Raw genomic sequence first — 14,573 nt, 5'->3', positions numbered from 1 at the left:
CATCTCAGTCACACTCTTACACACACACAGGCAACCGATTCCCACCCAAATGAACAATATCTGCCTTAAATCCATTTTATTTATGACCCTGTCGTCTTTGTTCGGATCTTTGCACGCAGAATTACAGGCAAAATAAACTGCTGCAGCCGGCAAGGGAGCTCATAAAAAAATCAAATTCTTTGCTTGCCTCTATTCAGGTTCAGCCTGGCATTAGTCCCGACCTGACCTGATCAGGAGCCACCAAACGGTGGGACACCTCCCCTGAATCAAGTTAGAATTCAGGAACCAAGACCATCCCAGACGAGCCTCCAATTGTGATAAATGATTTAGTCCCAAACAGGATTCTGATTAAACTTAAAATTTATTAAATGAATAAAAACAAGCAAACAGTGCTGGGTGCACCTGGAGTCTCTGCTCAACCAAGACACACACCATACAGCTCCTGCTTTTGGTTTTTATTTCCTAGGCTAATACATATTCATCTAGTCTAATACATATTCATAGCTATGTCCTACACACACATCCAATAGAACCACGTTGTGCTGAGTCATGCTAACAGACAGGTTGCCTCTGCCCAGCATCACACGACCAGCAACAAAGCCAGTTTAAGCTACTGCCACTAACTGCCGGGGAAAAAGAAAAAAATGGGCGCCTTGCAAAAAGATACATCTATATGCACCTTAAGCCTGTGGTTATACAAGACACATTGACATGAATCAGATGAACACATTTCACATTAAAGTTATTGTATTCTCAGGAAGCTACACACTAATGCCAAATTGTTTGTAGCAACAACTTTCAAATCTTTAAAATCCAAACATTCTATAGATACCTCACGTACTGTGTGCAGACTAACAGCCTGTCTGGAGTAGATATGATTGCATTTATTGATTCTCACAAGCCTCTACTTCAAGCAGCAAGAAGACAGAAACTCGAGATATTTGGCTACATGAGTTACAAATGCATATTTGCAGAGAATGGTCAAATGAAGCAGAAGAGATAACTCCCTAGTACAGCCTGGTACATAAATTGTAGGATCATAGAATGATCTGTGTTTGAAAGGACTCATGAAATCCTTTAGTACAGTCTCCTTGTCAAAGCCAGACTAACTTCAAATCTAGTTTAGGTTGCTCAGTGTCTTGTCCAGACATTTTTTTTTTTCTCCGGGCATGTCTGCTGAAATGCTTTCAGGGGCAAGATTTTTTTTTCCTTTTGTCCAACCAAAATTTCCTGTGTTGCAATTTGTGCATGTTGCCTATTGTCCTTTCACTATAACCATCTGAGGTGAGCTCCTTAGTCTTCCTTCTGATGCTGGATTTCCTGGTGTCTTGGTTTGGGCTAGGGTAGGGTTAACTTTGATGAGGAAGTAGGAAGGGGTACAGCATGGGCAGCTGACCCAGGCTGGCCAACAGGTATTCAATACCATACTGACCTCATGCACAGTACATATAGGCAGGGAGCTTGTTGGGGGCGGTGCTGCGGAAGCACAGTTTCAGCTGCCAGTCGGGAGCGGTCGTGTCAGGTTCCGGGTGGTGAACAACTGCGGCATGCACCATTCCTTTTGTATATCCCCTCATTTACTATTATAACTGTTTTTTCCTGAACTTGTTTCTTCTTATTGTTGTTCTATTAAACTGTTCTTATTTCAACCTACGCGGGTTTTCCCCCTCTTTCTCTGGTTCTCCTCCCTGCTCCGCCGAGAGGGGGAGCAATGAGCGAGCACTCCGTGGCTCTTTGTTCCCAGCTGGACAAAACCATGACACCTGGATAAGGGAAATAACAGGCACAGTTTCTCCAGTCTGCTAAGAATCAAATGAAGTTGAGGGAAATGATAGTACTGTTCAGAAAAATCAGTTGACCAGAGAACCAGAGGTCAGTGTTCACAAAGGAGACAGAGGAGACTTTATTCAAATAAAGGGAGAGTCCACTGGGGCATTCCCGTGTAGGGTGTCTCAACTTGGAGGGCACAGCCTCCTTTTATCCTAACTTCCTGGGCACGTGAGACCCTCCTCTTTTCCCCATTGGCTGAGGTACTCTGAGTGTACAGACCTTCCCGATCGGCCTGTTACATCTTTGCTCTAATATGTACACACACACCCCTCATATCCCCTGCATCATACATTGCATATCTCATCATCTCCAACTTTATGCTGCCCTGGGTGAAGAAATTAATATGTTTAAACCTACTAAACATTAATATTAAACTCAACCTAACTTCAAGTACATGCAGAAGTCAAAAGTATCCACTTTGTTGGTATTTTGTCTCACCTGACTCCAGTTGATTAGTAGGTCTTCAAACTAGTCTGCCACGTTGTATTGTTTTGCAAATTTCCGCTACTTCCTGGCACACCATCAAGAGTGCCCTCAGCAAGTAAATTGGGATTACACAATAATTTGGAGGGGGTATAACCAGTACAGCTGATCCAAACTAACCAAATTAATGGGGTATGCCATATAACATCATGCTCAGCAAAAAAACAAATGTGGAGAAAGGGATTTTGGGAAGGTAGCTATTGGTCAGAGACTAGGCACTAAGAGGTGATGAGTGATTGCCTTTGCATCAGTTTCCCCAACATACTTTTTTTTTTCTTAACTTGGTAAAATATCTTTGTCTCAACCCCTGAATTTTATTGCTTTTGCTCTCTTCATCCTGCTGGGGTTGGAGAGAGTGAGTGAGATATTGTGTGGTGCTTAGCTGCAGGTGGGGATCAACCTGCCACAAAGTAAGAAAATAAAACCTTCAGAGTCTATCTGCTGTGCACTCAGCTACAGCATATTCCCATTCTCAGTTGTGTGTGTGTACATGTATCTCAGCATCTGTATCACCCCACTTACTGCAGGATAACTGGTACTATGAATTGTCGAGGGATGCACCATAGCTAGGCAACTCTGAACCACGCCTGAGCCAGTGCTGAGAGGAAGTGATGTGTGACAGTGGTTGGAAACTTCCTGTTACAGGCTATAGAGCCACCCCTCTAGAGACCTCACTTGCTACCTCACATGATCTGTTACTTGCAAGGAGACTGAACTTGGGGCTGTTGCAGGGGGCACTAAGGCATGTCTGGGCTTTGGCCTGTTACCCCAGCCTGCTCGGCCATGTGTGCACCACTGATACTGTCAAGGGAGACCTTAACAAACCAAGAGCAGCTACAGGCCACAGGTGACAAGGTGCTGTTCAACTTGGTCCTGACAGGGGACAGGAAAAGCTTGGATAGGAGGGCACGACCTGACTGCACAGCCAGTGTTACAGACAGAGCTTTGGCTTTTGGACTCTCTCTTTGAGGAATGGGGAATGCTGAAGAGGAGGCAGAAGGAGTAGGAAGGCAGTATCTGGTGAAATGGGTGTGCACACTTTTGTTGGAGAGCTGCAAGGGGCAAACCAGGAACGGCTCAGTCACAGAACCTAGGTGGCCAGGGTGCACTCTCAGAGCTGAAGTGGGAGGGCAAAGCAGGTGTGCTGACAATAGGGTGCACTGATTTTCCCAGGCAAAACAAGGTAATGAATCTGGCCATGGTCTATCCAGAGAGTCCAGTCAGGAGAAGGAGGAGATGGAGTCAGTGCGGCGGGGCCTGGAGTGCATCGCTCTTCTAGGAGTTCAGTTGGCTAAGTGAAAGTTTAGCTGGCTGAGTCCAGGTCCATCTCTTTTGCTGGTAAGAGCCATTTGGAAGAAGGCTAGCAGCAAGCTCCTGTCCTTCATTTCCCTTGGGAACTCTTTTTAAGTAGAGGCCTTGATGCTGTCTCCTGCCTGTGCTATGTTGCAGTTGTGAACTCCGGACTGAGGTTGCCAGTGCAACAGAAGTGCACAGAAAGCAGAAGGCAACTCTGGAGGAATATAGCCATGGCCTGAGTGTAATGGAGTGGAATTCCAGAAAGCCCAAAGCTCAGCTGGAGAAGAAAATGATGAGGAATGGGCAGAGCAACACAAAGGCCTTCTCTGAATACACTAGTCGTTGAAGACAGCCAAAGACAAAGTGGACCCCTGCCAAATGGGGCAGGGGACCTGGTGACAAAGGACACAAATGGTGCCTTCCTTGCCTTTGGTATTTACTTGTGTTTTAAGTTCTGCTCTTAGGCCTTAGCTCCTTGAACTTAGTGGCAAAATCTGGCAATGATGTGGAACATTATATTATGAGCACTGGAACAGGCTGCCCAGATCAGTTGTTGAGTCTCCTTCTCTGAAGACATTCAAAACCCACCTGGATGAGTTCCTATGTGACCTACTCTAGGCAGGGGCGGGGGGGGGGGGGGTGGACTAGATGATCTTTTTAGATCCATTACCAACCCTTAAGGTTGGTAATTTGGTGATTCTGTGATCCACAGTAGAGCAGGACTACATTGAGGACCAAAAGACAATCTGGATATATGTAAGTCTGTGGGTCCAACTGAAATATAGACAGAGGTGCTGAGGAAGCTGACTAGAGTCACTGCAAAGCTGCTGTCATCTTTGAGAGGTCATAGTGAGCAGGAAAGGTCCTGATGACTTGAAGAGGTGCATAGCACCAGCACAACTCTCCCTCCTGCCCAATCTCCCAGATATCTTCCCTGAAAGGCAAGAACTACAGGGGGGTTAATTAGGCTAATTGTCAGCCTAATCTCCACCCCTGAGAAAATCACAAAGCAAATCCTCACAAAAGGAAAAGACAGCAGAGATTTAGCACGGGCAAGTTATGTCCAACCAACCTTTGGATAGCTTTCCACAGTGAGACAACTGTTCACTTGAATGAGTGGAGAGCAGCGAGTATTGTTCACCTGGACTTTAGCAAGCCCTTTGCCACAGTTTCCCATAGTGACCTTGTAGCCAAATGGTTGAAATGTGGTTTGGGTAAGTGGAAGATAAGGTAGGTGAATAACTGACTGAACTACTGGGCTTAAATGGTTGTGATCATCTGCTGAAACTAACTGGCAGTGAGTTTACCACTTGTGGTTCTTTGGGATTGATATTGGAGCCAGTACTATTTAACGCCGTTTCTTTAAAAGAGAAGAGTCAAGAGACATGGTCATGCCCTGTCACATGCTCTCAACTGCTCTCCTCTAAACCCATCTGAAACTCCTCCCCACCAGTTTCTCTCACTCAGAGCTACTCTGCATGCTTTCAGAGGTTGTTTAAACCTTTTTGTTTGTTTCTTTGCTGCCTGAAGGGTTCTCTGCATGCAGTGGAGTTGTTCTAGTCTGTCTTCTACTTTCACGGCCCTCCAGTGGTTCTCCTTGGGCTTTTAAAACATCTCATAGCATTCCCTCAGGCTATATATCTATGTTTCTTAACCTCTGTATCTCTCAGGCTGTATCTCTTTCTTGCCTACTCTTTTCACCCTTCTGAGGACAGTCTTTTTTATCCTTTATGCTATTTTCATACCTTCTCTGAGACTTCTCTGTCATCTCAGGTTCTTTCAGTCTCACTGCTAGTCTCTCAGGCTCTGCAATGTTTCTCTCTTCTCTGGGACTCTCTCAACATCTCCTAGCTCTCCAAAAGTGCTATCGCTGCCTTTCAGGCTTTTGTCTGTTCCTTCTCACTGAGGTGACTTCAGAGCACTTTCTGCTGTCATGCTCACTGCCCCCCCGTCTATGTACAAAGTTTGCAGCATTTTCCGTTGCTCTTTTAGCCCTTCTCCTTTCTTTGTAGTTGCAAGCATACTCTCCAAGATTTTTTTCAGAATCTTTGCTACTTTCTTGTTATTGTGTGTTGATTGTGGTTATTTCTAGCTTTCTACTAGTTTCTTTGCCCCTCTGAAGCTACTTTGTGTATTCTGAGTCTTTTACAGATTTTCGTCTCATTTGCTTTCTTTGATGCTACTCTTTGGGGGTACTTTCAAGCCTTCTGCCTTTTCATTTGTTGTCTTCTCTGAGATCATTCTTGGTACTAATGAGTACCCTGGAGCTCCTTTAATATCTCTGATATTTTCTTGCTATCTTTCTTGAGCCTATTTGGTGTGCTCTGGAGGGTGTCCTTTGCCTTGTATATTTCTTTCTCGGCCTCTTTGACACTGCAAAACCTTGTTTCCTTGGGTATTTCCCTTCCTTTCTTCCCTTCCTTGAGGCTTTTTTATATTATCTGAATTTCTTCCAGTCCCTCTGTTGCATTGTTGGCTTCTGCTTGGGGACCTTTGCTTTATCTGGAGACCTCTCAGACCATCTTCTACTCTCCTGGCATTTGGAGGACTATCTTTATCTGTCTCAGTGTTTAGTCAATTTTCTTGTTTTCTCTGAGACTTCTCAGTGTCCTCTAGATGCCTTTGAGTTGTCTACTACTTTGTCTTCTCAACTACTCTATATTCTCTGGGACACTTGTGAGCTCTTTCTTATATTACCATAAACAAATTGTTGTTCTTTGGACGGCTTTCACACCTATTTCTGTTTTATTAGACTATTGTTTTGAAGAAGGATGAGAGGACAGGGTGTGGGATAGTTTCAGAAATGCAACAGCTTCAAGAGCTCTGGACTTCAACTGCAGTGAAGTTGGAACAGATCTTTGTGAATCAATTTTGGAAATTTTTTTGTCCCTTTTTGGTTTTAGCGGTAGTGGGAGTTAGGAGAGAAATGAGCTCAAAGAGGCACCTTTAAAAAAATCCTTTATTTTTATATCATCCTAGTAAAAATCTTTATATAAAGGTGAAAGTAGATATTGCATAGAAGAAACACTGGTGCAAACATCACCTGGTAGGAATGGCATGTTGTTTCTTACTGTCTACTATCTACTGCACAATAGATGTCTAGCACATAGGCAAACATCTCCAGGTTTCCCCATGCCAGATACAGGATGAAGCTGCTCAACTCTATGGAAAGAAGTTACATGAGAATTGTGTGTGCTCTATTCCATGCTGCTCCCAAGAAACATCTGCTGGGAAATCACCCTTTTCCTCCTTGCCTTTTCTATGCCTGACTAATACATTGCCCAAGAAAGACCATGAGGATCAGTTTGACTGCTCTCTGCTTCCACCCTGTGAGTTTGTATTTCACGCAAAATACAAATGGAGCATTGACACAAGACAAGAGAGTTGGCCTAACATGACCATAGTCCAGGAACTCAATCCATGACACATACAAGGCATCTCCTGTAATATTTTTATCATCATTGTTGTTTTTATCATCTCACATGCTACATAGCTATGGTCACTTGTTTTGAGTGCTCTCCACCTGGTCTTCCTATAACTATCAGCCTTGGTACCACCAAGAAGGAACAGAATTAACTGCTATCACTTCCACAACTTTCAAGTAGAGGTTCTTGAAGCAGTTATCCTATCACGTCTCTGCTTAAGTCCTGCTGCAGCTTCCAAGCATGAAGCACAGTGAGAGAGCAGGTATACTACAGTCTGAAGGAACAGTACTTTCACACACTGTGCTTTCACGCTTTAGAGATACAGAGAGGTATGCATTGATACAAATCAATATTTGTGTATATTAAAGATATTTTTACTTAGTATCAATTTTGTTTAAAAACATGCTAAAACTTCGTTAAATAATCAGAATGACACTTGGGGAAAACACACAGAGAGCCACCCACCAGCATAAGCCAAAAAAGTGCATACATATATGAGCCAAAGCTCCCTTTGACAAGTTTACAGGACAGTTAGTGCCTTCTCTGACAAAGTGACTGAGGCAACCTCATGCTTTTCAGAGTTGTTTATTGTTGCCTGAAAAATGACATTACTTTTCCTTTCAGGATGTCTGTCATCACCTCCCATATCAGAGAGTCAGCTAGATACAAATCAGCCCTGCTTTCGACTCTTCCTGTAGGTGGCTTCATAGAGATGAATACATAAAGCTTGTGTAACTATCTCTCTTAATACTGTACTTAAAATGCCAGAAGTAGTCATTAAAAAAAGATTTCAGGATCTATGCTGCTAGATCATGAAATGGAATGAAGCATTCTACAAAAATAAGTTTGGATGGAAGGCAAAGTAGCTGAATTTGCAACTATACATTTCATCTCTGAGTTACTCATATTTTTTTTAATTTCCTTATTACTTATAAGGAAATAAACTGACTGCAGATTAAAATTTAAGATGCAGCAGGTACCACTGTGTGACCCAGAATGACAGAGATGAAGCTCCTGCTCAGCTCTGCACCCTGCTCTTTTTGAACACGAGAGAAAGCTAGAGAAAGCTAAGCACCTATGCCCAAAGGGAGAATGCAGCAAAGCCAACAGATGAAAATCATCCTGTCTCTTCTTGTAAAAATGGGAACGCATCTTAGCAACTTCAGATACAGTCTTACATGTAGCAGCAAGTAGGGCATCAGAGCCCCTTTTTCAACATGGAACATCCTTCTCCAGTGAGGCTCAGATGCTCCTGGTCCCAATTTTTGTTAGAAATGGAAGTAAAACTGGATTCAGTTTCTGTGCTTTCCCTCTGCTTCTTCCCTGACTCTTTCAAAGGCAATCCAACTGAAACAGCTGAACCCATATAGCATTGTCTGCTTCAGTGGGAAACAAAAGCCCTGGTGAAACTTTGGGCATTGTGCTCATATGGGCAAGGGCCATGCTCTAATAGTAACCTTTTTCTTCACTACAACACCCAAATTCATCTCTGTTTCCCAGACATTCACACTCCTTCATGTCACATTGATTTCATAGGAACTCCAAAAAAGTGACATAAGCCACACACACAAAAAAAACCCCCACTGTTGCTGCTAGATATACAGAAGCATGTAGGACCTACTAGGAAGGTAAATGGGACTAAAAATTCCCAGATAAGACCTGGCTAAATAGCTGTTTCAGCCCACAAGGAAAAGATAGGCTGAATGAAAATGACGTCTTTTAAGAGTTTAAAGTATAAATATTCAGACTGGACATTAAGAGAAACTTGTTTAACAGAGAAATAGTTTGACATGGCATAGCTCTGAAAGGCACAAAATCTACACCCTCATCTGTTTCTGAAACTCAGCCCAATAATGTCACAATATACCACATCTCACATAGATAACAGTACCACTCTAAAAGTGACATCAGATGGGGTAACTGCTGAAGGTGATTTCTGACTGCTGCTATTACAAAAAGTAGTGTATTCTTTCAGAGTTGAGTTAAGCCCTGACCAGAGTTAAATGAAAATATCTGCCAGTGTCTCAGACAGACTTCTTCCTTCACAAAACAGCAAAAACCTGGAACAAAGGGTGAATGGGGCCTAACTGCAATGAAGCAGCATTCAAGCTACACATTTTTGTTCATGTTTTCTAGTAGGAACATTGATTAAAATAATATACATTGCAGTGAAATCTGAACTACCTCAATGAATGAACTTGGCATTCTGTCAGCAAGAACCAATTCTGTACTGAAGATGTGAAAAAACATACTGTCTCTTTGAACGCTGTTTTGGAAATTTAATCAAGTTTAATGAAGCCACCTTTTCCAGCTCAGGGAGACAGCTGTCATCTGCCTGAGGAAACCCTTTCAATGAAGGGCATGGCATGACACTATTGTCCTCAGTTTGCCATCTCCTTCCTTCATCCAGCAGCACGTCATACCTCAGGCAAGCTTTTTGAAACAAACACCACAATCTGTGATGGCTGCTGCCAACTGGCCAGTAGGTCAGTCTGCATTCTCTCTCCTTTGTGCCAGGAAGCAGTAACTTGCTTAGTTAGTACTTCTAGCTTTCAGTGTAGCATGACATCAAAGCAGTCAGACACTGCTTTGAGTGAGTAAAGGCATTGGAACTTTGCCTCACAGGAGCAGGAAGCTCACCATCTGGTCCAATGGGAAAGCATTGAATTCTATCTGAGGAAAGAGCTGCTGATTTGAAAGGAACCACTTTTGTTACAGTAAGGGCATCAAGGCCCTGACAAAGGTAGACAATGCATCCTTTTGGACTTGAGAAAAGTTATGTCTTCATTTACCGGCACCATCAACTTTGAAAAACCTCCTCTGGAGATCACACAGTGGTTCTAAAGTTAATGTACAACAAATGTGTAAAACCAAAACCAGTAAGAAATTCGAAGTCAGGCAACTAAATTCTAAGCTATATCCATAATAATAACAATAATAATAATTTTCATAATAAAAAGTATACACTGTAAGGTACAAGAAGCTGTGAAGCAAAGCAGCTCCACTTCCTAGGAGTCTTAGAGTGGCTTTTCTGAGTCTTCCAGTAAATTGGACATGAGGGTTGGAAACTTAATGGAAGACTTTCAAGACTTCTCCCTTGAACACATGTAACTTTTTGTACATATAGCATGGATTAATATAGTAAACCATTTTCTTAAATTAAGAATCATTCCTAGAGCAGATCTGTGATTTTGTGTAGAAAATCCATTTGTTAGGGGGGGTTGCCCCCTCTTTGGCAAATAAATGGTAAGTGTGAACAGACAAAAAATGAGTCAAATAACAAGTTGTGATAATGACTTGACAAGTAACCACAAAGTACATCAGTCAATGTGACAGATTCCCTCAGCAGGGTTAGGCTCGATTCTCTTTGCAGTCTTGTCTTTTGTTAATTTTTTTGATGAGACAGAAGAGTTGATGTGCTAATGTTTCAGAGGCTTTAGGCATCATATTTTTTGCCGGTCCTGTGAATCTGCTGGAAGAGTGTCATAGAGAAGGCCATGCCAAGAATCTGAAGGAAAACAAACCATAAGAACTTCAGTACAGGGAGGCTGATGATAACGCACTGCTGACCTGTGTTCACAGTCTAGTTTTAATTTTAAAAGTCACTATAAACTAGCCATAGTTCTCACGTTTCAATACTGATCAGTAAACTTGGATGTATGTTGTTCAGGCACACAGTGATGGCCAGAGATGTATCTGTCAGAGCACAGATGGAGACAAAAACCTCTCAGAGCTTTTTGTCATACATGCAACAGTGTTAGACTCAATACACACAAGTCACTCTTCCTTTTTACCCAACAACTTGTGCTTGTTTAGCCAGATAATCATATCAGATTGAAGTACTCTCTCCCAGAAGTACAGCAGTGATACAGGAGCCCCAAAACTTTAGAGATTATGATGATACTTTTGCATTTCTTTTTTTCAAACATGTTAACGTACTCAGTTCAATGACTATTATTTGACTAATTTTGGTAATTTCTAGAACTTGCTTCCAAAATGAAAGAAACCCAGTTCCTTAAGGGACAATATAACAAATGGCTAAACATGGGAACTCCAAAATGGTGTTGTGAAGTCAAAATGCATGTAAGGAAAACCCCACTGTAGCATGTCTTCTGTGTGGGACTGGCTACTGATCTGGTTTCCTTCTGAGTAGACAGCCTAAAAGAACTCATAAGAAAAACCTGACATTTTAGAAATCATGATCAAACTACAAGCAGTTGGGCAGCACTTTCACACAATCAAGAATGCTGATAGCAAATCAAAACCACGTTGACAAACACCATACCAGTATTACCTGCATTATGAGGATGCACATCCCAATAGAACCAAGGACATGCTTGTTGTCATCGAACCAGGTCATAACTCTCTCATAACATCCCTGAAATGATGAAAGTCAAAAATTGAAAGTCAAGGTCACATTTTCTTTCATGTGCGTTCCCTCTGCTTCCTTCCCGCCCCACACTAAGCCTTGACTTGGGTAAAGCCAGCCTTACTGTTTTCCACACTAATTCGGTGGAGTTCCGTCCACAATCTTGGGAGTTTTCTGTACAACATCGGTCTGGGACAGTGTTTTCTCCCAGCACGGGGTACCAATCCGTAAAGTCATTCACACCACAGCATTTCATCTACAGCAAAAGTAAAGGATTAATAAATAACTTAACTAGTACAATTTGTTAATCATGCACCACCACATGCTTTTGCTTCCACTCTAACGTTGTGTATTTCAAAAGGGCTGACACAACACTTTTGTATTTTTAAAGTTCTTTGTGCTTAGTAGTGATTAAAAGCAAACAATAACATTTTTAAAAGAAATCCCAAAGAAAAGAAACAATTCCATGCCCAACATAAATTAGTCTTCTTGTCACCAAGACATGAGCCTAAACAGCAAAACATAATCTGCCCACAACTGCAGGAAAAGCCTAGCTGCCAAAGCTGCAGATCTACCTATGCAGGTTTTGCTGCTTCTCCTGTTTCAGACCACCTCTGTGCTTGTGACAGGCACAGAATCTCAGAGACAGGTAAGTACCTTTTTACCTTACAGAGTATACTTTAATTCTGGGTTTCATAGTATTCCCTGGATGGTCAAGAGTGCAAATCAGAAGCCAAAGACTGCATTAGCCATCTTTTAGATTGGCATAGATGCCACAGCTAACTGACTAGAGCCTTTAATGGCAAAGTTGGTTCGTTTGGGGCTTTTTTTCTATTGAGAAAATGTTACCTCTGCTTGAATGATATTCCATGCGTTTTTCAGTCCAACATTATTTTCTGAATTGTACAGCTTCATACCTTCCTTTAAATCCTTCTTTGCACTCTCACTGACCTGCATCATGTAAAAAGTACAGAAAAACAAAGTACCGCTGTTTAGAGGAAAGGATGAAATGGTACAGACTTGATACAGAACGTATCCCTCTCATATCTTCTTTTACCATAAACTTAACATGGGTAGAAAAGCTTCATCATAGCTTAAAGACTCTCACAAGTCAGTGGAATCTTTCAGCATCTGCCAAAGCCTAGTTTCTCCCTCAGTTTGCAAAATACTGGATTAAGTGTCCTGAGATGGGAGACCAAAAAGCTCCTCTACTATGAGTCATCATACAGCCATCACCTGAGCCATACTAACTGAAGGGTGACCATCAGAAATCTGCTGAGCTCTCCTTAGCTTTATCAGAGATAGCTGTTGGCAATACCCCACAGCAGCCTCCCTCTCCTGTCTGTAATCTATGACCTAATATAATTTGCTAATATCATAAAACCAGAGTCCCAGCCTCTCAACCTTAACATAGCTGTTCCTTTCACAGGTTCAGGTAGGCTATAATGGCCAATACAAAAATCAATTGAAAAATGGCACTATTATTTTTCTCTTTGTGGAAAATAAGCTTGTAGGATTTATTATTTTCAAATGTTCTTTCTTTAGAGGAGAAAGCTAGAATGCTTAACAGGAGATCTGAGATGTCCCATTTCTTGTATAAATTTCAGTCCATGCCTGGAGTCCTGAATGCAGGTAGGAATGTACCTTGAGTCTGGTAACAGTGAGCTAGCAGTAGACAAAGGATAAACCTTTGGGTCCTGGCATAAAAGTCAACTATATTCTAAGACCTGTTTTATCTCTCTTTGCTATCCCATTCAAAATCAGAAGTTCACCCCATCTCCTTGAAAGTGGAAGGCATCATAATGACAACCTGGGAAAACATACAAATCTAGTAGGAACTCAAGTTTTAAAATCAGTATGGACATGCTTATACTGAAAGGCCCTATCCTGTGTTTAGCAGAGTTCTCCAGTTCCCCTATGATTTTCCAGTCTTAGCTATCTGACAGGCCAGCCAATCATATCTACTTTACCTAGTCTCTACTAGATAGCAGATTTCTATGGATGGGCTTAGTGAGAAGCTGCCTCTTTATCTGCTCTGCACCTTCATCAAACTCTTTGGACTGCACAGTCAAGTGAAACAGCTGGTGGCATCTCCAACAACCTGTGGTTATCCCAGGCCTGTCTCCTTCAGTCCTGTTCAAAGGTTTGTCCAAAGGAGCAAACCAAGTCTTAAGTAGGTCACCCCACAACCCAAGTCCACAAGATAACCAGCTTCTTGCAGAGACATCAAAAAGTTATGTTGCAGGCTCTCTTACTTTTTAAGGAAAAGACTAAAAGTGATGCCCCAGACTGTGGTTTCATTTCAGGAAGGAAATTGTAAAACTCAGTGGGTTCTTCTCTCCTGTTTGTCCTCTTCATCACTTTCTCTTCCCATTGCAGAGCAGCTTACAGAAAGCAGCCAAGATCTTAAAACTTTACCCAAATGAAAAGCAAGAAGAATCCACCTTCCATCAAATGCAAGCAAACTGAATCTGGTTTATATGCTAGTACCGATAATTAATCTATATGGCATATTTGCTTACCTTGTCCATATAAACAAAGAACAAAATGAGTAATATCAGCTCAGCCAGGAGAATTATCAGCAAAATGATGAAAAACTAGAACAAAGGAAAAACAGACAGTGTATACACAGTTGCCAACTAGAAAGCAAACCAGGGGCTGCTAGAAACCCTGAAAGCTATAGCCCTCATCCTCTAAACCTTTTCTCTACTGACAAAAACTCTCACATTTGATTTCAAATTAGTCAGGCATATTGATTGCCACTAAAGCTCCTGAGGGTGTCACCATTAATGAGGAAGCTCACTGTCTAGCATTCTCTAAATCTTAGATTTTGCCCTGCTACCAGTTTGCAGGTTTCAGCAACGCTTTTGTGTTGCCTTTTTTTTTTGTTTTTTTTGACTGCTCTCACACAATCCTGGTAGTCTCTTTCGTTCATACAGACTACAAAATGGACACTAAATCCAGTACCACAAAGCTCAATGTGTTGTGCTTCTGGAATTATTCCCTAGTTGGTGGGCTTTAGCCACATCTGACCACCTGTTGCAATAGTAATTACGTTACTCAGTACTTTATTCCCAACTCTCTGTAGCTGAAATCTCTCTCTGCAGGGTATCCCAAGTGTGAGCTCCAGTAGTTTCTCACTACTTTTCATGCCCACTAGTTGCCCTCAT

At 42.0% G+C, this 14,573-nt stretch overlaps 1 protein-coding gene across 5 annotated transcripts in view; it reads right to left on the bottom strand.

Moving 5' to 3' along the window:
- Positions 1–342: 342 nt before the first annotated feature.
- Positions 343–14,573, bottom strand: part of TSPAN9 (tetraspanin 9) — a 175,396-nt gene continuing 161,165 nt past the window's right edge. For all 5 annotated transcript variants that reach the window (XM_062008093.1, XM_062008110.1, XM_062008084.1 and 2 more), the window contains 5 exons: positions 13,926–14,000; positions 12,253–12,354; positions 11,528–11,659; positions 11,329–11,412; positions 343–10,542 (listed from right to left, as the gene is read on the bottom strand). In XM_062008093.1, coding sequence (XP_061864077.1) covers positions 10,471–10,542; positions 11,329–11,412; positions 11,528–11,659; positions 12,253–12,354; positions 13,926–14,000 — 465 coding nt within the window. In that variant the 3' untranslated portion in view covers positions 343–10,470. The remainder of the gene's footprint in view (positions 10,543–11,328; positions 11,413–11,527; positions 11,660–12,252; positions 12,355–13,925; positions 14,001–14,573) is intronic.

The sequence above is a fragment of the Colius striatus genome, chromosome 1 (assembly GCF_028858725.1).
Source record: "Colius striatus isolate bColStr4 chromosome 1, bColStr4.1.hap1, whole genome shotgun sequence".
In the NCBI taxonomy this organism is placed as follows: domain Eukaryota; kingdom Metazoa; phylum Chordata; class Aves; order Coliiformes; family Coliidae; genus Colius; species Colius striatus.
This window is presented reverse-complemented; position numbering and strand designations above follow the sequence as displayed.